Source organism: Prionailurus bengalensis, chromosome D1 (assembly GCF_016509475.1).
Source record: "Prionailurus bengalensis isolate Pbe53 chromosome D1, Fcat_Pben_1.1_paternal_pri, whole genome shotgun sequence".
In the NCBI taxonomy this organism is placed as follows: domain Eukaryota; kingdom Metazoa; phylum Chordata; class Mammalia; order Carnivora; family Felidae; genus Prionailurus; species Prionailurus bengalensis.
Window position 1 is genome coordinate 62,344,206 of NC_057346.1, and position 22,429 is coordinate 62,366,634.

At 40.4% G+C, this 22,429-nt stretch overlaps 1 protein-coding gene across 1 annotated transcript; it reads left to right on the plus strand.

Moving 5' to 3' along the window:
* The first annotated feature begins 552 nt into the window (after window positions 1-552).
* Window positions 553-21,192, plus strand: LOC122483476 (tripartite motif-containing protein 34-like). The gene is made up of 8 exons (XM_043580482.1): window positions 553-837; window positions 7,402-7,883; window positions 8,486-8,581; window positions 9,372-9,602; window positions 15,350-15,372; window positions 16,836-16,936; window positions 17,241-17,267; window positions 17,751-21,192. The coding sequence occupies exons 2-8, from the start codon at window positions 7,464-7,466 to the stop codon at window positions 18,314-18,316; spliced, it is 1,464 nt and encodes a 487-aa protein (XP_043436417.1). The 5' UTR covers window positions 553-837; window positions 7,402-7,463; the 3' UTR covers window positions 18,317-21,192.
* The last annotated feature ends 1,237 nt before the right edge of the window (window positions 21,193-22,429 follow it).

Sequence of the window (22,429 nt, forward strand, 5' to 3'; positions counted from 1 at the left end):
TCTGCCCCTCCCCCACTCACACTCTGTCTCTCAAAAGTAAATAAACATTAAAAAAATATATAGAGTATGCAGTTTGATTAGTTTTGACAAAGTTTTACACCTGTGTGACTACTACACAAATGGACTTCAGAGAATTTCTAATACTCCAAAAAGCTCTTCTGGTCCTTTGTAGCCAACTCTTCCAGAACCCTCCATCCCTCGTCTGCCCAAGTCCCATCTATTTCCTAGGATGTGGTGGTGTGCTCTTTGGGGGCAAATGGAACACGGTACCTGAAGGGATAGTTCAAATTGGAAGGCCAAACTGAGGGCCTGTGCACATCCATGAAAGGGGTAGGAGACCCTTGGTTCTTAGCTGGCCCAGGAAGCAGAGAGGGTTAAAACAGACTCTCAGCCTCACACTGTAGACATTTTGGACTGGATGTTTCTTTGCTGTGGGAGCTGTCTTGTGCCTTGCAGAGTGGTTAGCAGTGCCTCTGGCCTCTACCCACTAGATGGCAGTAGCATCCCCCAGTTATGACAGCCAAATTTGTCCTCTGAGTTGGTTAAATGTCCCTTAGGGCAAACCCTCCCTCCCCCACTAGAGAACCACTGAGGTAAAACATTTCATACCCAGTGGCCCTACAGGACTGTAGCCCCTTGGGCCCAGAAGCTCCTTCCCCTTCCTTCTTCCTGCCAGCCCTGAGGTTTCACTTTCACTTCCCAGCCGGCTGGTCAGGAGCTGCTACATGCAGGCCCAGCGCCTGTTCCCTGTTCAGTCAGTAAATGCTGACCACGCCCGCCCTGGCTTTGCTTCGCCACTAAAATCAGGAGTCAAGACTTCTCCGCTGGGGCCTCAAGGTGCGTGGGGAGGTTGGGGGGAGGGGCAGAGGGTGGGAGACGCCAGAAGGAAGGTGCTACGCAAAGGTGTGTGAGTTCAGTATGTGGCTCAGACTTGCTCTGAAAGGAAGAAAAGCCAGTCTTCAGGCTTCCTGCTCTGAGCACAGACAGACTGAAGCCAAGATTCTGGAGACGGACGGCCTGGAGAGAAAGGAGTTCTCAAGAGGCGTAGGGCATTGTTTCTTTCCTGGAGGGGCCCTTCTTTCTCTGGGCTGTGTCCATCCTCACTCGTCCCTTTCCTATTCTATAATTTTAATTGTCTACCTTGCTGAGGAGAATTGGAATCCTCTCCCTTTCTCTCTCTTTCTCCAAGATGAATAGAAAGTGTCTTCTCCTCTGCCCACCACTACCTTCTTGAAGAAAAGCTGGCAAAAGAGGTCCTTGTTTTCCAAACATATAGAAACCCAAGCTCCTAGAGTGAGTGGGGCAGGAGACAGAATGGAGTTTTGGAGACATGGCTGGGATAATATTGAAGAGGAGGATTCTCTCACTCCCTTACGGAGAACCAGCTGCGGGGTGGTCTGTGGCCTTCCTGAATCTCAGCTGTTGGCCTGCCACCTGCCTCTGTGGCCCCCTTTTATCCAGTGTCCTTTGAAGTTCAGTCTCAGGAAGTCTCCTGGCGCTTCCCTGAAGAGCGTACACTTCCTTCCAGTAGTCCACTGACCCCACATCCTTACCTGCCTGAGAGCTCTTTCTTCCTCATTCTTCTCTGAAGACACACCTTTGCATGCTTACCTCAATTCTCACTATTGTTCTTTGCTCATAGCTAATTAATAGGAGCTGATTATTGCTCAGAAGGAGCCCAGAGATCCAATGGTCTTGCTAAGAAATTTGCTCCATGACTGATGGTGACTGTGTCCCACCTTGAGCTCACCTGTGAGCAATTTGCACACTGATGGATTTGTTACATACCTTCTGACACACCCATTCTGTCCTGTATTCCCACTTTTCAGGAGTCATGGTTATGGTCTTCCTGGGAGCCTATGCTTTGCTCCTGAAATGGGTCCATTTTTGCCCAGACACTGATTGTCTCCCCAGGGTCCAAAACAAGGCTCAATCCATAGGATGGAATGGATTTATTTATTTATTCACTTAAACAGTTAATTCATAGGAACCAAAGCTGCTGTTGTAAAAAAAAAAAAGTGCAATGAATATGCATTCAACTTGCAGTGAATGTTAAATACATATAAGAACTTACAGTCTGGTTGGGGAGAGATTGTAAACAAACAGATAACTGATATGTACACAAGAAGGTGACTAATAATTACTGGGGAACAGTTTTTAAGTGTTGAATGTAGTGACATGGTAAAGGCCTTGCAAATTTAAGTAGTTTTCATGAAGGCTTCATTGTGAGGAGATATTTGAGTAGAATCTTAAGAATGTGAGGGATTTAAAGGCTTTAGCATGGGTTTCTTCCTGGGATTGAAAGGAGGCCAGTGTGGGCTGGGGTGGAGTATGCAGGGGGAAGAGAAGGAGGTGGCTTTGGGAAAGAGTAGGACAGTAGGAGGAGGTGTCTAATGTGGCCTTACCTAGAGCATAATGATGACCAGCTGATATTGGACAACATGCATTTGAATAGACAGGACTGGTGTCTGCTTTGAAGGGCACTCTGGTCTGTGACATAAGAACAGCCATGGCAGCACACTGAAGAAGGGCAATCAATGATAGTTTCAGGGAGAGCAATTTTCCAGAATTCAGGCAGGAGACACAGGTGGCTCTTTCCAGGATGGTGGCAGTGGAAATGATTGGAACTAACTTGAAGAAAACACTCTTAGCAACTTTTTAAAAAAATTTTTGTTAATGTTCATTTTATTTTTGAGAGAGAGAAAGAGAGAGGGCATGAGCAAGGGAAGGGCAGAGAGAGAGGGAGACACAGAATCCAAAGCAGGTTCCAGGCTCTGAGCTGTCAGAACAGAGCCCCACGCAGGGCTTGAACTCATGAACCGTGATACCATGATCTGAGCTGAAGCCGGACACTTAACCAACTGAGCCACCCAGGCGCCCCACTCTTAGCAACTTCTGATGAACTAATGAGGCCAGAAGCAATTTTATAAAAAGTGGTCCTATGCTACAAAATGACTTTTTTTTTTTTCAACGTTTATTTATTTTTTTTGGGACAGAGAGAGACAGAGCATGAACGGGCGAGGGGCAGAGAGAGAGGGAGACACAGAATCGGAAACAGGCTCCAGGCTCTGAGCCATCAGCCCAGAGCCTGACGCGGGGCTCGAACTCCCGGACCGCGAGATCGTGACCTGGCTGAAGTCGGACGCTTAACCGACTGCGCCACCCAGGCGCCCCCAAAATGACTTTTTAAAAATATGATTTTTCAAAAACATATTTACCAGAGAGCTAGAGCTCTTGAAGAGAGGTTCATGAATAGTGTGGATTGGTGGCATATTTAGTTCTGGATTCTAAGGAGTTCCTGAAGTAGGAACTCTGAATACAGAAGAATGGGGAGAGGGGATTGCATTATTTCTGAGTTGCCCAGGTCTCTCCATGTCAAAAACAGGTTCTGCTTTGCCTACTGGCAGTTTCTGGCCTAGGAAACCAAGGGAAGTGTCTAGGATGCTGTCTGGAAACTTTAAGGAACATCTTTCCCTGCACTCCACTTCTTGGAGATATTTTATTTTACTATACAACCTGCAAAGAGATGCAGAGTTGCATTATCAGAGTCCAGATGTTAGAAGAATCAAGTGTAGGATACGATCATCTGACACTTGTGGCAGTCAGCTGACCTGGGACTTCCATCAGGCAGATACTACTTGTACTCCCTTCCTATCTCCCTGATTGCTGCTGGGCTCTCGGATCACTCTTGGACATTGGAGAGGTCCCTGCCTATGCATGGGGGTTTTCCTCCTTCTGTGGCCAGTGTGGTGGCAACTGCTTTGATATCAACTTCTTATAGCCCCACTGCGATAAGAAGGTTTATAGCCCCATGGTAGAATGCATGGTCCACACCCCTGTAGACTCTAGGTATTTCTCAGCATTGATTGGATATTGTGAAAGATAGCAGAGAACCCCACTCCTATTAGCCCCACTTTTGGCTAATAGCTTCAGTTGCAAGCAGGGGTGGACATCATGTTGTGTAAACCTCTGGTCTTGCCAGTCATTAGAGCCTTGATCTGACCATTGTCACTGGAGCTAGGAGCTAAAAGCATATGGTCTTTGGACAATTTTCAGTATATGTACCATTGGCTAGATTACATTGGTCAGCCCACAGTTAGCTTTCTGTTTCACTTTATGGATGATTGGAGAAGTGAGTATATTTCTAGACCTAAATTTATCTCCACACAGCTGTCATTATGCCCTTATTCTCTCTTTTTAGAGCAAAGGGAAGATTATAGTTTGTTACAAACCTCGTCATCAAACCTTTCCAAATTATTTTCCGAAGGCTGTTGTAACAAATTATGGCTGGAATAATTTATTCTTTCACAGTTCAGGAGGCCAGAAGTCCAAAATCAAGGTGTTGGCAGAGTTGGTTTCTTCTGTAGGTATTGAGGGAGAACCTCTTCTACGTCTCTCACCTAGCTTCTGGTGGTTTCCAGCAATCCTTGGCATTCTTTGCCTTGTTGCTGCATTGCTCTGGTCTCTGCCACCATTGTCAAATGGCTGCCCTCCCTGTGTGTGGTGTGCCCTCTCTTATTAAAGGACGCTGGTCATTGGATTTAGAACCCACCCTATTTAGTATTACCTCATCTTAATTTGATTACATCTGCAGAGGCTTATTTCCCAAACAAGATTACATTCACACCAGTGACATCAGCGTGGGGGATACAATTCAATCTATGAGAACAAGTATCATGACAAAAATATCTACTGAGATCTTCCTTTTTCTTTTTCTTTTCTTTCTTTTTTTTTGCCTCATAGTTCCTTGTCTAGAATGATGAGTCCAGGTTCTAAGAATCAGCAACATCCCCATGCCACCACTCTGTGATATGCCTTCTGACCGACAACCAGCAATAGTTTTTGGCTTGGTTTGCCATTCCCACTCATGTGACTTGGCAGGACATGCAGTCAGGTTCACTTAGCTTAGCTGGGGCATACAGCACAGGAGACACAGCATATCAGCATGGCTGCCTCAGGTGAGCTCTCAATGAGGGTCTGTACAGTGCTGCAGGTGGTACCGTATCCCTTTCATCAGGTCATTTGTAAGATCTGGTGGATATGTTTGAAACTAACATAGCGTAGGTAAGTCTTGGTCCAATAAGCTGATTGCCTTGTATGAGCCTTGAGCATAGCTTCCAGGCCCCAACCAGCACAAATTTCATTACAAGAGTCACAACCCACTTGTGGAAGCTGAGGTCTGTGCTTACTGAAAATAAGTGAAAAATAAAGCAAAACAAAGTGCTAGGAGAAGGTAATGCCAATGTCCTTTTTATGAGAAGAAAGGACTTAAGCCTGACGATGACCCTTTGTTCCCATACATTCAACCCAACCCCAGTCCTGTCCCTTTTATCTTACCTTTTCTCTCATCCTCATCTGCTTCTCTATTTCCTCTAGCAGACTTTCCTCACTGATCCCTGATCTTTGGAAATAAGCTGTCTCTTTTACATCATTTAGGAAGTCACATTTTTGGTCCCTGCAGGCATAGTAATGCCAAAAGCCTAGAAACCCTCTGCACACCAGCCATACAGGCATTTTATTTTATTTTTAGTTTTTATTACAATTTTTTTTAATGTTTATTCATTTTTGAGAGACAGAAAGAGACAGAACACGAGCTGGGGGAGGGAAAGAGAAAGAGAGACACGGAATCTGAAGGAGGCTCCATGCTCTGAGCTGACAGTACAGAGCCCGATGTGGGGCTTGAACCCATGAACTGTGAGATCATGACCTGAGCCGAAGTTGGATGTTTAACTGACTGAGCCACCCAGGCATCCTTTTTTTTTTTTTTTTGGCTTACTTGTTTATTTTGAGAGAGGACCATGAGCAGGGGAAGGACAGGGAGAGAGAGAGAGAGAGAGAGAGGGAGGGAGAAGGAATCCCAAGCAGGCTTCATGCTGTCAATGCAGAGCCTGATGCAGGGCTCAATCTCATGAACCTTGAGGTCATGAATTGAGCTGAAATCATGAATCAGACACGCAACTGACTGAGCCACTCAGGCCCCAAGCCATATAAGCATTTAAAAAAATTTTTTAAGTTTATTTGTTTATTTTGAAAGAGACAGTGCAAACAGGGGAGGGGCAGAGAGGGAGGGAGACAGAGGATCCAAAGTGGGCTCTGTGCTGACAGCAGAGAGCCTGATGTGGGACTCGAACTCACAAACCATGAGATCGTGACCTGAGTTGAAGCCAGACGCTTAACGGACAGAGCCACCCAGGTGCCACATAGGCATTTTAAAAGCTATAGAAGATGTATCTTCCATCAACAAGGCACTCATATAGGTGACTTCTTCTCTCTAAAATATATTTTTCCTCTTTCTCATTCCATATCCCTTCTCACACCTTTTAGGTCAACCTTTGCTTATTTAAAGGGAGATATCTTTGATATTCTCCTATTTGGGAAATTATTAGTTCCCCCAAAACATGCCCCTCTGGGTGGTAGTGTTTATCATACTTTCCAGACCTCTGAAAGAAGATCCTGAGGAATTGTATTCACCCCAAATCAACTTACTGGATGAGATAATCTTCATAAGCTACTTCATTCAATTTACACATTTCGATAAAGAAAGTACTCTGATTTCTCAAGGACTTTGGTATAAAGAATAAATAGGTCATGTGATTTACAAATTGTAACTGGTTCTAAAATTCTTAGTTGTAAAACGTCTTCTCTGTCATAGCCTCATAGCCCTCGCAGTTTCTGTAAGTGTCTCTGGGAGTGAATATGAGGGAATGGAGGGGTTCCAAATGGGACAGGTACATTTGGAGGTAAGCACTTATGTTGAAACCATATCTGTGGTCCCAAAGTTTACCCATTGGAGAACAGAGAATCAATGAAACAAAAAGACAAAGTGCTGATAAAAAAAAAAAAAAGAAAGAAAAAGAAAAGTTTTAATCATCTATGGAGAAATGAGGAGGGTCTTTATGTATTGATCAAAGGTTATGTTCCTGTGTTCTAGGCACTAGGGATACGGCAGTGAACAAAAACAGTGTTGGATCTATGTGCAGATGATGTTTTCGGAGTAGGATATTTAAGGAAAAGATATTATATATTATATAGTGATAATAAGAAAAAGATGGCAAATGTACAACAGATAATATATTGGTAATTATTCTGTAGATAAAGTAATCATATTAGGTCCTTCTGATGAGATGATATTTAAAGAGGGCGTTGAATGAAGTATTAAGAGGAAGTCATGCAAAAATCAAGGGGAGGTCAGTTCCAGGCTGAAAGGAGAACAAATGCAGAAGCCTGAAGTATTAGCAGCTTACCCAGGCTACTGAATTTCATTTCTGTTTTATTTTTCCCCTCTTCTTTTTTGTCCTTTAATATTTTAGTCTTGGCCGATCCCTAATATCTGCACAATTAGAATCTTTGCTATTCATGCCATTCTTACCTCATCCCCTTTCAATCTGCTCAGCCATCCAGGAGTCTTTTAAGCAAGAAGAGCCTCGGGAGTAAGGACAGGAAGAAGCCAGGGGACACGTACTATGGCTTTAAAAATCCTGAACATACAAGACGAGGTGTTCTGTCCCATCTGCCTGGAGCTTTTGACAGAATCCCTGAGCCTAGACTGTGGCCACAGCTTCTGTCAAGCTTGCATCACTGCAAACACCAAGGAGGCAGAGATCAGACTAGAAGGGGAAAACAGCTGTCCTGTATGTGGTGTCAGATACTCCCTTGAAAACCTATGGCCTAATCAGCATCTGGCTAACATAGTGGAGAAAATCAGAAAGGTCCAGTTGAGCCCAGAGGAGGAGCTGAAGAGAGACCTCTGTGTGCGCCATAAAGAGAAACTCCTGCTCTTCTGTAAGGAAGATAGGAAGATCATTTGTTGGCTTTGCGAGCGGTCTCAGGAGCACCATGGTCACCACACATTCCTCGTGGAGGAAGTAGTCAAGGAATGTCAGGTAGGCCCCAGGATGGAGGGAGAGAGGTAGAAGATGGTACTTGGGAAATGTCACCCTTCGGTCCTTCTTTACTCACCTTGGCACCCTGTAATCTCTTTCCACATGTATCTCTTACACTGTGCTCAGCTTCCAATGCTTGAAGGACATTTCTGTATATTCCTTACACTTACGTAAAGAATAAGCCTAGACTCTAGAGCCTAGACCCTTGGCCATGAGTGGGAGGTTTTCCTTTTTGCCTTTTTGTTATATGGATGGGGAATTCCTTTCGCAAGCTTGGCTCTCATTTTCCCCCTCAGCAGGATGGTTGCTATTTAACACCGTGGATTGGATGTAGAAAGAGTGCCAGTAAGTATAGGATTTTTCCTGCCGCAGCACAGTCGATCTCTTATGAAAAGAGAGTATTAGGCTACTTGTGGTGAGGAATGGTGACTTCTGTCGCCCAGGAACAAAGGATGTATTCTCCTTAGCTTTTCTCCCATATCCTAGATTCTAATCACAATTTCTGTAACCTGGTCTCTTCTGAGATCAGCCTGATTTCTTCCCCATTTATTCTTTGCTGAGAAAACTCATAGGTTGACTTTGATGTGACTTTTTCCTCATAGGAGAAGCTCCAGGCTGCTCTGGAGAGGTTGAAGACAGAGCAGCAGAAAGTTGAGAAGCTAGAAGCTGACATCCGAGAAGAGAGAACTTCCTGGAAGGTATGAGGAGACTCTTTCTGAGAGGTTTTGGACAAAAGAATCTTGGGAGGACCTTCAGTTCAAATCACAAGGAAGACCCTTCCTCTTTGTTCCCTGGCACAGAATGCATCCAGAAGCCATTTAATTAGTTCTCCTTTTTGTCCTGTCTCTGTTGCAGTTGAGGGTTGGAGAGTGGATATGTTACAAGTACACACAGGTATTTGGAATTGAGCACAAAGACAGACTCTTTGGCAAGGAAGGGTGGAAAATTCTGTCTTCAATTCCTCTTTTCCAATGAGGCTCCAACACTTCCAGTGGAAGACACTAGGCAAAGGACCAAGATTTTCCCCCAGGTTCAAACTTGGGAACATGGTAATGCAGGGAGGCATGAGTGTTCAGTACAGCTGTCTACAACATAAACCTCATTTAGTGTTTTTGTTTTTGTTTTTTAAGTAGGCTGTATGCTCAGCACGAAGACCAATTTGGGCCTTGAACTCACAACGCTGAGATCAAGATCTGAACTTAGATCAAGAGTTGGACACTTAACCCAGTGAGCTGCCCGGGCGCTCCTAAATGTAAAAACTCACTTGGGTTTTGCATTTCATCCCAGGGTTGGCCTAGATAAGTACAGTATGTACTGAAAGGAAAATAGCAGGAAAAATACCCAGCTTTCTCAAAATTTGCCCCTGTGCCCTTATTCTATTGGTTAGAACTCAATGAAAAATATTTCTTTTACTGGCTTCTAATCCCTTCCACGGTAGGCTTTCAGGCTAATAGACTCTTTACCTCTCTTGTGTGTCCAACCTTGCAGTACCAGATACAGACTGAGAGACAAAGGATAAGAACAGAATTTAATCAGCTTAGAAGCATCCTGGACAGTGAAGAGCAGAGAGAACTGCAAAAATTGGAAGAAGAGGAGAAGAGAATACTGGATAACTTGGCTGAGGCTGAGGATGATCTGGCTCAGCAGAACCAACTGGTGAAAGAACTTATCTCAGATCTGGAGCATCGCAGTGCATGGCCAACAGTGGACCTGCTGCAGGTAAGAAGAATCCCTCAGTCTGGAATTCTTCAAACATAGTCTAAGTTACCTTCTTTTCTGTGTCTTTGGGCTCTAATCCTGGTATTGACACTAAAAGGTTCCTTTGGTCTTCTGGAGCCCTTCTCCATTGGAGATATATATCATGGGCAGTTGAATATAAGCATTCCAGGGGAGTGTCCTACTTTATTATTTTATGAAGTAAGGGAATACATTTGACCTTGGAGAGAAGATCTATGGTATCCAGTGATATTCTCTAGGCTCCTATTATCTTTGATCTAGTGTTGGACATTTGTCTAGTTCTTTTCATTCATCTTAGCCACAGGCGAATACATGTATTTTCAGCTTTAAGAAATATATCTTTTTTTTAATTAAAAAGTGTGTATTTATTATCACAAACTTCTTTTGTTAGTTTTTTTTAACACAAAGAGATAGAATACTGAGCCTTTTCTTGTGAGGATCGGCACATACATGCATAGAAAGTGTTATACTTGAGTCGTGTGAATCTCTGTGCAAGTGTGAATGGGTCTGTGCCAGGAAAGGTTGCTGGTGTCAGGAAAGCATGCTGGTGCAAATCCTTATTATTTTTTTAATTAAAAAATTTTTTTTTAATGTTTATTTTTGAGAGAGAGAAAGAGACAGTGTGAGCAGGAGAGGGGCAGAGAGAGAGGGAGACACAGACTCTGAGGCAGGCTCCAGGTTCTGAGCAATCAGCCAGAGTCCATCACATGGCTGAACTTAAGAGCGGTGAGATCATGACCTGAGCTGAAGTGGGACACTTAACCGACTGAGCCACCCAAGCACGCCACTTTTTTTCTAAATTAAAAAAAGTGTATTTATTTATATTTGAGAAAGACTGAGAAAGCACATGTTGGGGAGGGGCAGAGAGAGAGGAGAGACAGAATCCTAAGCAGGCCCTGTGCTGTCAGCTCAAAGCCCGACGTGGTGCATGAAACCACTGGAGATCATGATCTGAGCTGAAATCAAGAGTCTGATGCTTAACAGACTGAGCCACCCAGGCACCCCCTACTATATATCTACAGACTTGAGGGAACAATTTGAACTAATGTTAAAATTTAGACAGGTTTTTTTTTTTTAAGCATTAATAGTCTGACTATGGTCCTGAGCATGAAGTATGATGGTCATTCAGGGAATTACAGACTTTTCATATTTTGCTTGACTTCCTGTATATCTTCTTGCCTTTCTTTGCTGGATTTCCAAACACTTTTGTTTTACTCTTGATATCAAGCAGAAGGATAGTTGACTTTCATGTGTTGGCTGGTTTCCTTTGTCTCTGATGCTTGCATCATACCTTTTTTTTTGTATCAGAATCACCTAGAGTGCTATAAATAAAAGTAAAAATAATAATACTAATAAAAATTAAAAAAAATAAAAAAAACCTTAGCTCCTCAGGCTCATTGTAGTAAGATAGCTTTTGCATTTTTTTACCAGGTTCTCTAAGTGATTATGATACCAAACAAATTTTGGTAAAAAGTGCAGTAGGTCTTTTTGATAAGTTGGGCTGGGAAAATAAAATATCCACATGCAAAAAAATGAAGTTAAACTCTTACTTCACACCATATACAAAAATTAACTCAAAGCAGATCAAAAATCTAAATGTAAGGAAGGGCACAAATTTTAAGACTCTTAGAAGAAAACATAGGTATAAATCTTTGTGACTTTTTACTAGGCAATAGCTTCACAGATATGGCACCCAGAATAGAAACAGCCAAAGATAAAATAAATTGTAGTTCATCAAAATTAAAAACTATTGTGTTTTAAAGGACACCATGTAGGAAGTGAAAAAACATCCCACAGAATGGGAGAAAATATTTTCAAATCATGGATCTGATAAGGCCTAGTATTCATGATGTATAAAAAGCCTCTAACAGCTCAATAATCAAAAGACAACCCAATTTAAAAATGGATAAAGGGCTTGAATAGATATTTCTCCAAAAAAGATATATAAATAGTCAATAAGCACATGAAAAGATGATTGATATCATTAGCCATCAAGGAAATGTAAACTCAAAACCACAATGGTAATACCACCAAAAAAAAAAAAAAAGAATGGACATTACCAAGGATTGACAAAGATGTGGAGAAATTGGAACTTTTATACATTGCTAGTGAAGATGTAAAATAGTGAAGCTACTTTTGGAAAACCGCTTGTCAGTTCCTCAAAAGGTTAAAGATAGTTACCGTATGGCTCAGCAATTCCATTCCTAGATACATACCTATGAAATGAAAACCTATGTCCACAACTAAACCTGTATACAGAAGTTCATGGCAGCACTGTTCGTAATAGCTCAAAAGTGGAAACAACCCAATTGTCCATTAAGCGAAGAATGCACAAGCAAAATGTGTTATATCCAAACAATGGAATTATTTGGCTCTAAAAAGAAATTAAGCACTAGCGGATGCTACAACATGGATGTACCTTGAAAACATAAGTGAAAGAAGGCAGACACAAAAGTTCCCTATTGTAGGATTCTGTTTATATAAAGTCTGTAGTTGACAAATCCAAAGACATAAAAATTAGATTACTGGTTGTCAGGGGGCTCTGGAGAGGAGGCAATTATGAAATGGTTGCTAGTGAGTGTACAGTTTCATTTTGCAATAATGAAATTGTTCTGGAATTAAATAGTGGTGATGGTAAATATACATTATAAATGTACTAAACCCTACTAAATTGTGCACTATAAAAGATGAATTTTATGATATTTTAATTACATCTGAGTAAAACCAAAAACTTTGTAGGCTTATTTATTCCTTTCCCTTGTTTATAATTCATCCACAAGCTCTTCACAACTCTTTCAATTTCCAACTTCACACAACCATTGTGTTTATGTTACTTGTCCAGGCATTTGTTTCACTTAAGCTAGCTTAAGTTGTATCTGTTTACTTGTAATAAAAACAATACTCAGTAGATAAACATTATAAATTTTGTGGGATTAACATCCCATATTTAGATAAAATCTTCAAAGAATGACAAATGGGCCAACCAAGGAACTTACTCTTTTACTAGATTAGGGAATTTGGATGTTCTTTTCCAAAATGTTAAGATATATACTATTGATTGTGGTGCTGTCCCCTCATAACCTGTCTACTGAAAGTTCTTATAACAGCTCTTTTTATCCAGATCTTCATTGTTGTTCTTTGGACATTATATGTCTATTGTTTGTGAGAGGGGCTGTTGTTTGCATGAGGGCTACATTCAATACTGACTGGGAAGAATGAGCTAACAGAGACATGCTGTATTTGAAAATGGATGAAAAATTAGATGAGATTTTAGGTTCTTTCCCTTAGGAAAGGAGGTACTTCTTAATGTTTTTGTCATAGTTATTATATTGGGTCATTTTCGTTTTAGAAATTTTGTAGAATTACACATGTATGAATGATGATAGGCAATTAAATGATGGAGTGAAGATGGCACTTATTATTTTATCTGCTTAGTATCCTTTCCCCTTTTTCTCATAACAACACCTGGGATTTTTTTTCTGATGACACACCAATATGTCTATTTTTGTACATCTACTTGTTTGGGACTGAGAAAATCAACATTATCAAGGATGGATGGGTTAATCTTACCTAAATTAGTTTATCTAATTCCTATATTCCCACAAACCATGCAGTTGAGCATATGACCCAATTTTGGTCAGTGGCTTGGAGCATCAGAATGTATTGTCACAGTGAAGAAAGTTGTCCTTTTGCATGGGAATTATGTCACTGAAACGAATGTAAACCAGGAGATTTTAAAGTTGCTATCAATTACAGTCTGAGAATAAAGTCAACAGAGAAGAAAGAGAATTATGAGACACAGAAAGACTAGATACATGATAGTATTTGAGCTTCAAGATCCATCTGTGACTGAAATAATACCTCTCTGGCCACATCTTTTTTTTGGGGGGGTTGGGGTGGGGCGAGGAGTTTAAGGCAATGTTAGTTGGCTTCTTTGTCATGTACAACCAAACTATACTAATACAGAGAAGCAAAGCTATTCCTCTGATTTCGTTGTAAACCCAGCTGGTGGCATTTAAAGGTAAGGCCAAATATATTGGTATATATTGTTGAAAACAAATAAATCCATAGTGGTGATGATGTGGAAATGCAAATTAGTTGAAAGAAGTTAAGGATGTGGAATGGACTGGCTTGGTAGGGTGTTTTAGTGTTTGGGACAGGGACTGAATGAATATTGGTACCGTATTTGACAAATGGACACAAGAGAGAAAACAGTTGGTGAATAGTAGGTTGTATTTTAGATATTTTGAGATTCTAGTACCTGTTTCTTCTTCATTGTGTGATGTATTATCCTGTATACATGATTATAGACAATAGGCCATGGTCAGATTATGTAAAGTTTGGGATCAGTGACACCTGCATGTGAGCTGAAATTTAAGAAGTGGAAGAGGTTACCAATAAGCAGTGTATGGAACAGAGTTTTGCTGTATATGAACTATGTATTCTGCAGATAGAGCTAGTTTTACTTCTTTCCAACATAAATGCTTTTTTTTGTTTGTTTTTATTGGCTAATTGCCTTGACTAGAACCTCTAGTACCATAGTGTTAGGGGCTTTTTTTTTTTTTTTGCTGTTTAAAAAAAAATTTTTTTTTTGAGAGACAGAGTGGGGGAGGGGCAGAGAGAGAGAATCCCGTGCTGTCAGCACAGAGCCTGATGTGGGGCTCAATCCCATCAACCGTGAGAGCCTGACTTGAGCTGGTCAAGATCAGCTCACTGAACCACTCAGGAGTCCCTCTAGTACCACTTGAAATAGAAGGAGTAAGAGTAGACATTCTTGCGCCTAATTTCAGGGAAAAAGCATTTAGTTCTGCATTAATTTTGAGTTTTTCATAGACTCCCTTTGTCAGGCTGAGGAAGTTTCCCCACTATTTCTAGTGGGCTGTTACTATTCTTTTTTTTTTTTTTTTTTCATGAAGGGATATTGAATTTTGTCAAATGTTTTTTTCCTTGTGTCTATTCATGTGGCTTTTACTTTTATTCTATTAATATAATGAATTACATTAATTTATGTGAAATCAACTTTGCATTTCTGGGATAAATCCTACTTGGCCATGGTGTATAGATAATTTTCCATATTTTGCTGGATTCAGTTTTTTAGTGGTGAAGTTTACATCTATACTCATAAGAAATGCTGGCCTGTAGTTCACTTTAATTCTGATGTTTGTCTCATTTTAGTATCATAGTAGTACTGGCTTCATAGAATGAGTTGGGAATTGTTCCCTTTTTTTCTATTTTTTGGAAGAATTTGTGAAGTATTTTTTTTTTTTTATTTCTTCTTTAAACCTTTATTAGAATTCACCACTGGACCCATCTGGGCCTGACTTCTTTGTAGGAAGTTCTTAATTTCCAATCTAACCACTACATGTGTTAGGTCTATTCAGATTTTCTATTTCTTCTTGAATCAGTATTGGCAGTTTCTGTGTTTTTAGGAATTTGCCCATTTCATCTAGATTATATGAGTTGTTGGCATATAATTGTTCATAGCCTTTATATTCTTATTAATTTTTGCAAAGGTCAGTAGTGATGTCTTCCCTTTTATTCCTGATTTTAATAATTTCTCTTCTCTTTTTTCATGGTATGTCTGTATAAAATCTGTCAAATTTGTTGATATTTTTAAGTAGTTCACTTTTGATTTCCCTGATTTTCTCTAGTGTTTTTCTATTTTTTCTTTCATTAATCCTGCGTTACTCTTTATACTCCTTGACTCATGTTTTCTCTCTTCTCCCTAGGACATGAGTGGAATCATGAAATGGTGCGTATGGGTGACCAGGAGTTGTACTTTTGTGTTCTGAAGAAAGGTTTGTAGCCATAAGAGTGATCTGATGGTCAATCAGAATGAAAAATCTTCCAAATCAGGGGAATTTGGATGTAGTATTTTTTAAATTCCTGGTCATAGACAAGGATTTAAGTGTTCCTTATCTATTGAAAATAGACGAGATTCTATGCTAGTGAATTCAGTGGCTGGAGGTCACAGAGGTAGGGCCAGTAAGGGTAATAAGGATCAGGGATTTCACTATTAGAGTCCTGTGACTTCACTTTGTCCTTGCTCTTCTTCCTGTACTCCACAGGTGCTTGTCCTATCACATGGAGGGCTTCATCAAGTCCTAAAATAGGTTATAAGGGCAGTTCCTTTATAGTTACTTTGCTTACATGGGAATATAAAAGATTAGGTCATTTGGGGAGCCTGGGTGGCTCAGTTGGTTAAGCGTCCAACTTTGGCTCAGGTCATGATCTCACGGCTTGTGGTTTGAGCCCCACATTGGGCTCTGTGCTGACAGCTCAGAGCCTGGAGCCTGCTTCGGATTCTGTCTCTGTCTCTCTCTGCCCCTCCTCTGCTCATGTTCTGTCTGTCTCTCTCCCAAAAATAAATAAGCATTAAAAATTTTTTTAAATAAAAGATTAGGTCATTTTACAAGGTTCTCTTTAGATTTCCAAAAACAAACATGAGCCCCAGGGCTAGTGACTTTGACCTTACAGATATAATTAATTTTTTCCCATTCACACACATTAGAAGCTTCTATGGGAAAGTGTATTTCTTGTGGCTTAAGTTGCCAACCCACCTGACAGCATTAAGTTCCTTACAAACACATGAAATACTAACCTTTGTAGTTTGGTGGTCATACTTCTCCTTTACCAAGGGTTTTTAACTTTTTTCAGAACACCGGAAATCTCCAATGTTATTTGTGGGTCATACCACTGGGGTTCAGGCTTTGGACTAAGGCACAAGTTCACAGGCTCTCAAAAAGAGACCTATGGATCTCACATCATAGATAGGATCCTCAGCCTCACTACTGATCTATCTGCCTGGGAGCACACATCTATGAACTCTCCATGAAAGACCCACCGTGATGAATTTCCGACATATTGCATACCTTTTTTAGAGGTAGCTAAGGCTTTTTCTATACATTATTTCATCAAATTTTCTATTATGTCCACAAGGTATCAAGAAAAGGGTTAATTATTCCATTTTTAGAAGAAGAAACTGTTTCTTTGAGATGAAAACCTTCCCAAGGTCACACAGAAGGCAAATGGGAAGGGAGATATGAGCACATTGCTTCTGGCTCCAGCATCAGGATTCTCCCTTCCCCCCCAGGTCAGGCTTCTGAGGGAGGAGGGATCAAGTGCATCAGTGGCATGGAAGGAGAGAGGAAGGCAGCTGTGTTGTTAGGATACAAGGAAAGAGATACAGGAACAACATTTTTTTGTCATGCCTAGGAGTGAGATCTGGACACTAAGGAAGCCAAAAACTGTTTCAAGAAGACTGAAGAGTTCCTTCCATGCTCCAGATCTGAGGGCAGTGCTGCACATACATAGAGGTGAGGAGAGCCAGGACAGGAGGGTGGGTATGGGAACCCTGTGGTTTCAGGGACTTAACTGGGAGCTGGTATAGTTTCAAAGAGAGGATAGAAAGGAGGACGGTTTTCAGAGAAGGAGGGATATTGCTTTAGGAGATGTGGTTATATCTAAGGGGGAATAGCTAGGTGTCCAGTTCATCATCTCAATTACCAGTTTATGGTCTACCAGGGCTCCCGTCTGCTGGCCCTTCTTTGGAGAAGAGATAGGTATTGGTGCTTAATCATTTGCTTCTAATCAACATCATTGAATCTTTTATCATTTCAGAGCTAACACATGTCCAGTGCTACTGGGGTAAGAAGTTACTGGTTCTTCAAATCCCTGGGTTCTGATCTCCTTTCAGAAATTTGTGATTTCAGGGCACCTGGGTGGCTCAGTCAGTTAAGCGTCCAACTCTTAATCTCAGCTCAGGTCTTGATCTCAGGGTCGTGAGTTCAAGTCCCATGTTGGGCTCTGTGCTGGGTGTGAAGCTTACGTTAAAGAATTTTTTTGTGATTTCAGAGATCTCATGATCTTAGCCCCATGTGTTTATATATATTATATATGTGTATAATATATATAATATTATATATTTCTCTCTATATATTTAGTATAATATATATATTATATATTTCTCTCTCTCTCTCTATATATATATATAAATACATTTCTCCAGTGTTTTACCCCCTTCCCCAACCCATAATACAAGCTCTGCCTGGTCTCTTCCCATGGTCCCTCTTCACTAGATAAACCTATCTCGTACATCTTACCTGATCTTATAATTTTTTTTCCCTACAGTGGACATCACACTGAATCCAATCAACCTAAATTTAAACCTTGTCCTTTCAGAAGATCAGAGACAAGTAATGCCTATGCCAATTTGGCCTGTTAAATCTTATAATTATGGTATCTTGGGCTCCCAAAACTTCTCTTCAGGGAAACATTACTGGGAAATAGATGTGTCCAAGAAGACTGCTTGGATCCTAGGAGTATACTGTAGAACATGTTTCCGTAATATAAAATATGCTGTTAGACAAGGTACAGATTATCAAAATGTCTTCTCCAGATACAAACCTCAATTTGGCTACTGGGTTATTGGGTTACAGAATAAATTTGAGTATAAAGCCTTTGAGGAGTCTTACACATCTGATCCCAAGGTCTTGACTCTTTCCATGGCTGTTCCTCCCTGTCATGTTGGGGTTTTCCTAGACTATGAAGCAGGCATTGTCTCATTTTTCAATGTCACAAACCATGGATCACTCATCTACAAATTTTCTAAATGTTGCTTTTCTCAGACTGCTTATCCATATTTTAATCCTTTGAACTGTCCAGGCCCCATCACCCTGTGCCCACCGAGCTCCTGAACCTTCTTAGTCTCTCATCCACTTCTGTGTGGCACCTCTTGTCCTGGGCTCATCTATACCTGAGCTTACCCGCTTCCATCCTTTCTCCTTTTATTTTAGAATGTCTTTGTGCATGCTTTTCTGCATGTATGTAAAATGAATGTGCACTTTTTACCTTTTTGTTTCTCATTTAATTCAACTACCTTTATAGTTTTGTTATTGTTGTACTTTAGTAGTTGTTCTGTGGTTTAAGCCTATGTCAGTACCTTGATATTTTTTTTCACAGATTATTGAGGCTCTGTTCATTGTTTTCATATTGGATAATTTGTATTAATCTACTTTGAAGTTCACTTAGTCTTTCTTTTGTGATCCTGAATTTCTCTTAAGCCAGTCCTACATTATTTTTTGAGTGATTGTGGCTTTTAGTTTCAGAATTTCAATTAACAAAACTATTTTTATTTGTCTTTTGACATTTTCTATTTGCTCATTAGTATAACCATATTTTCTTTCATAACCTTAACCTTAGATTTGAGGGCTGCTGTTAAGTCCTTATCTTTTTTTGTTGTAAATCCTTGTAAATATGATATCTGGATTATCTTGGAGTTGATCTCTATTGATTGCTTTTGCTCTTGAGTATGGACCGTGTTTTCTATTTTCTTTGTATGTTAAACAATTTTAACATGTACCTAAAATTCCCCCAGGGGAATTGTGAATGGGATGTAAAGACTCTGGATTCTGTTAATTTTTCTGAAGAATATTTTTTTCTCCAGGTAGTTAACTTGGTTGAACTCAAATCCTAAATTCTCCCCTGCATTTTGCAGCAGGTGAAATCTCTAGTCAGTTCTTGTAGCTCTATCTGGGCTACTTGGTGTCTGTCTCAAACATGTGTAGTTCTGATTGTTGCTGAGTGTGTACGTACAGTTTGGGATTTCCTTCTCTGGATCTCTCTTTCACAGACATTCTTTTGCCATTTTTCAGCTGCAGGTACATCCTCAAATTATTCTTCTTGCTCTTCAAGTTAATAAGTCTGTATGTTGCTGAGTTTTAATGTCCTACTTACTACTAATTGAGGTTTGCTTTCAAATAAAAACCCACAAAACCAGGAAACTCCTCCAGTAGTATTCCCTTCTTCCCATGGTCGATTACACTGTAGATTCTAGTGTTTTGTCACTCTCTAGTGCCTTCATGTTTTTTGTTTTGTTCTTACAATTGTTCAAGTTTCATAATGTTGACGTATAGGTAACGGGTACTGTTTTGTTAGAATAATACCTCTGTTTGTGGAAACAGAACAAGTTTTGTTTGTCCTGGGTATCCTAAGCTATAAGTTCAATTGTTGAATTTTAGTATTTTTTTTCTTTTTTATACAAACTTCCAGATTTTGTTCAAAGTGGTTATACCATTTTGCATTCCCACATATTTCAGAAAGGGAATAATGGGATGGAGTAGGATGGTTAATGAAGACATAGTAGGAATAGATGTGTTTTTAGTTATATCTGGTTAAAACTGGAGGGGACTGGAGAGCTCAGAGTCTCGCTGTGTGATGAGTGCAGCATAGTGGTATTGATTGCAGTGTTCACAAGAAATGAGCTTCCTCACCCAAGGACCTCTTCTCTACCCAGTACTTCTTCCTTTGCCAATCCTTGCACAGATCCAACATCCATGGTTTTACTCCTCTTCATCTGAATCTCTGAAATGACCCCACATCCATGGTCAGTATCTTGGGACATTCTTAGGAAACATTAGCTTTGCAGCTGAGAGAAATCAGTGGGGAAGTCAGGTCCTGTCAAGATACCTGAAAACTTGGGCAAGCAGAACATCTGAATTTACTATGCTTCTCTCACCAAACATATTTTCTCACCAGAGCGGAGTACGTGTCTATGTTCCACATTCCAGCTTATTATCTTCTGAGTTACCGGGAAAAAGAAATCTTTCTTAGGGCTCTGTATTTCCCCTCCAGTCATTACATCTCCTGCTTGCAGAGGAATCTAATGAAATATCTCCCCCTTTGGCCCGTGGATTTTTAATACTTTTTGCATTTGAGAAAATCTTAGGGTAAATAAAGCAAAACTTAACGTGGTTAAAGTATATCGGTGGAAACAGATAAAACACCAATCCACGTAAACTGTAGGAAGAAAGAGATGTGAAAAATTGATTAAAATTTGTCAAATGTGGAAACAAACCCAGAGCCCATCAATGGATGAATGGATAAAAAAGATGTGAGATATATGCAATGGAATACTACTCAGCCATAAAAAAAGAATGCAATCTTGACATTCAACAACACAGATGGGCCTTGAGGGTGTAATGCTAAGTGAATTTAGACAGAGAAAGACAAATACCATATGTTTTCACTTATATGTGTAATCTAAAAAACAAAACAAGCAAATGAAACAAAATTCATAGATACAGAGATCAGATTGGTGGTTGCTAGAGATGGGGGTTTGGAGGTGGGCAAAATGGATGAAGGGGATCAAGAGGTAAAGACTTCCACTTATAAAATAACTCATGTAACATACAGTCTGATGACTATAGCAAATAATACTGTGTTGCAAATTTGAAAGTTGCTACAAAAGTAAATCTTAAATGTTCTCATCACAGGAAAGAAAACATTTTCTTGATTCCCTATGGTGATAGATAGGAACTTGATTTATTGTGGTGAACATTTCACAATGTGTACAAATGTTGAAACCTTATGTTGTACACCTAAACTAATATAATGTATGTCAATTATACTTCAATAAAAAATGATCAAAGGGGAATCCAATATATGTTATTGATACCAGAAGAGTAACCGAATTCTATGATGTGGCAGCAACTGTGTTCAGAGCAAGAACAGTGTATAGAAGCATGATTTATCATCAAAATGTTCCATTCAATTAAAAATATTTTTAAAATTATATATCTGTGTATCTATTTATCATTCTTTATATGAAATGACTTCTAATAGATCTGAGGCAATAAGCAACAAAATAGGGAAAGTCCCTGCCTAACCTCATGAAACTTGAAGTTGGGGGTGGCCACTGATATTGCCACTGATAATATCAGTAATACAGTAGGTTTCCTGCTGCATTTCTCTCTGTTGCTTTGCACTTTTGCATATTAAATTAAATTTTTTTAATGTTTTATTTTTTTTGATAGAGAAACAGAGCACAAGCCGGGGAGGGGCAGAGAGAGAGAGAGAGAGAGAGAGAGAGAGAGAGAGAATCCAAAGCAGGCTCCAGGTTTTGAGCTGTCAGCATAGAGCCTGATGCCAGGCTCAAAGTCACAGACCATGAGATCATGGCCCAAGCTGAAGTCTGATGCTTAACTGACTGAGCCACCCGGGCTCCCCTAATTTTTTAATGTTTATTTTTGAGAGACATTGAGAGACAGAGCACAAGCAGGGCAGGGGCAGAGAGAGAGAGGGAGACACAGAATCCGAAGCGGGCTCCAGGCTCCGAGCTGTCAGCACAGAGCCCAATGCCTGGCTCAAACCCATGAACCTTGAAATCAGCACTCACCTGACTGATCCACCCAGGCGCCCTGCATATTCATTTTCTAACTCAAGGTATAGTGGCTGAGTCCTCACCTCCAGGAGTAACCTTGTTTCAGCAAGGACTGCCAGAGAGAAATTCAAGCAAAGGAAGCCCTAGATAAAGAACTTATGGCATCTCTGTGGGCCATGGCCCAGGACTCTGGACCAGTTGTGCACTGAGTGCAACAGAAGAGAGAGAGAGAGGCCTGGTTTTGCTCAGGGATGCAAAAGATGCTATGAGGAAGACAGTAGGGTAAAGTCAGAAAGTTCTTTGAAGCTTAACAATTTAACGCCTGTCAGTATTAATCATGTAGGATTTCTGCAGTGCTCTCCACATAAATTCCTAATACCCTGTCCCCGGGTCTGGGAACCTTAATGGTATGACAGTCAGTCCCTCTACAGCTCCTTTGGTGTTTTCTAGTCCTACAAGTTTTCCAAATTCAAACTCCGAGATCTCCAGCAGCTCACACACACAAAATTACTAACTTTGCTCATCCTTCTCCTTGGGTCATTGCTGCCACCCAGAAACTGAGCTCACCTGGGAGATCAGCCAGAGCACATAGGAAGGATTTCCATAAGGGGCATCTTGACGACTGAATAAAACAAAATGAGATGCTTGT

Coding starts and splice junctions, on each gene's coding strand:
- LOC122483476 (XM_043580482.1), top strand. CDS start 7,464: ATGGCTTTAAAAATCCTGAACATACAAGACGAGGTGTTCTGTCCCATC. Junction 9,603..15,349: donor CAACAGTGGACCTGCTGCAG/GTAAGAAGAATC, acceptor TCTTCTCCCTAG/GACATGAGTGGAATCATGAA. Junction 17,268..17,750: donor ACATGTCCAGTGCTACTGGG/GTAAGAAGTTAC, acceptor TTTTCCCTACAG/TGGACATCACACTGAATCCA.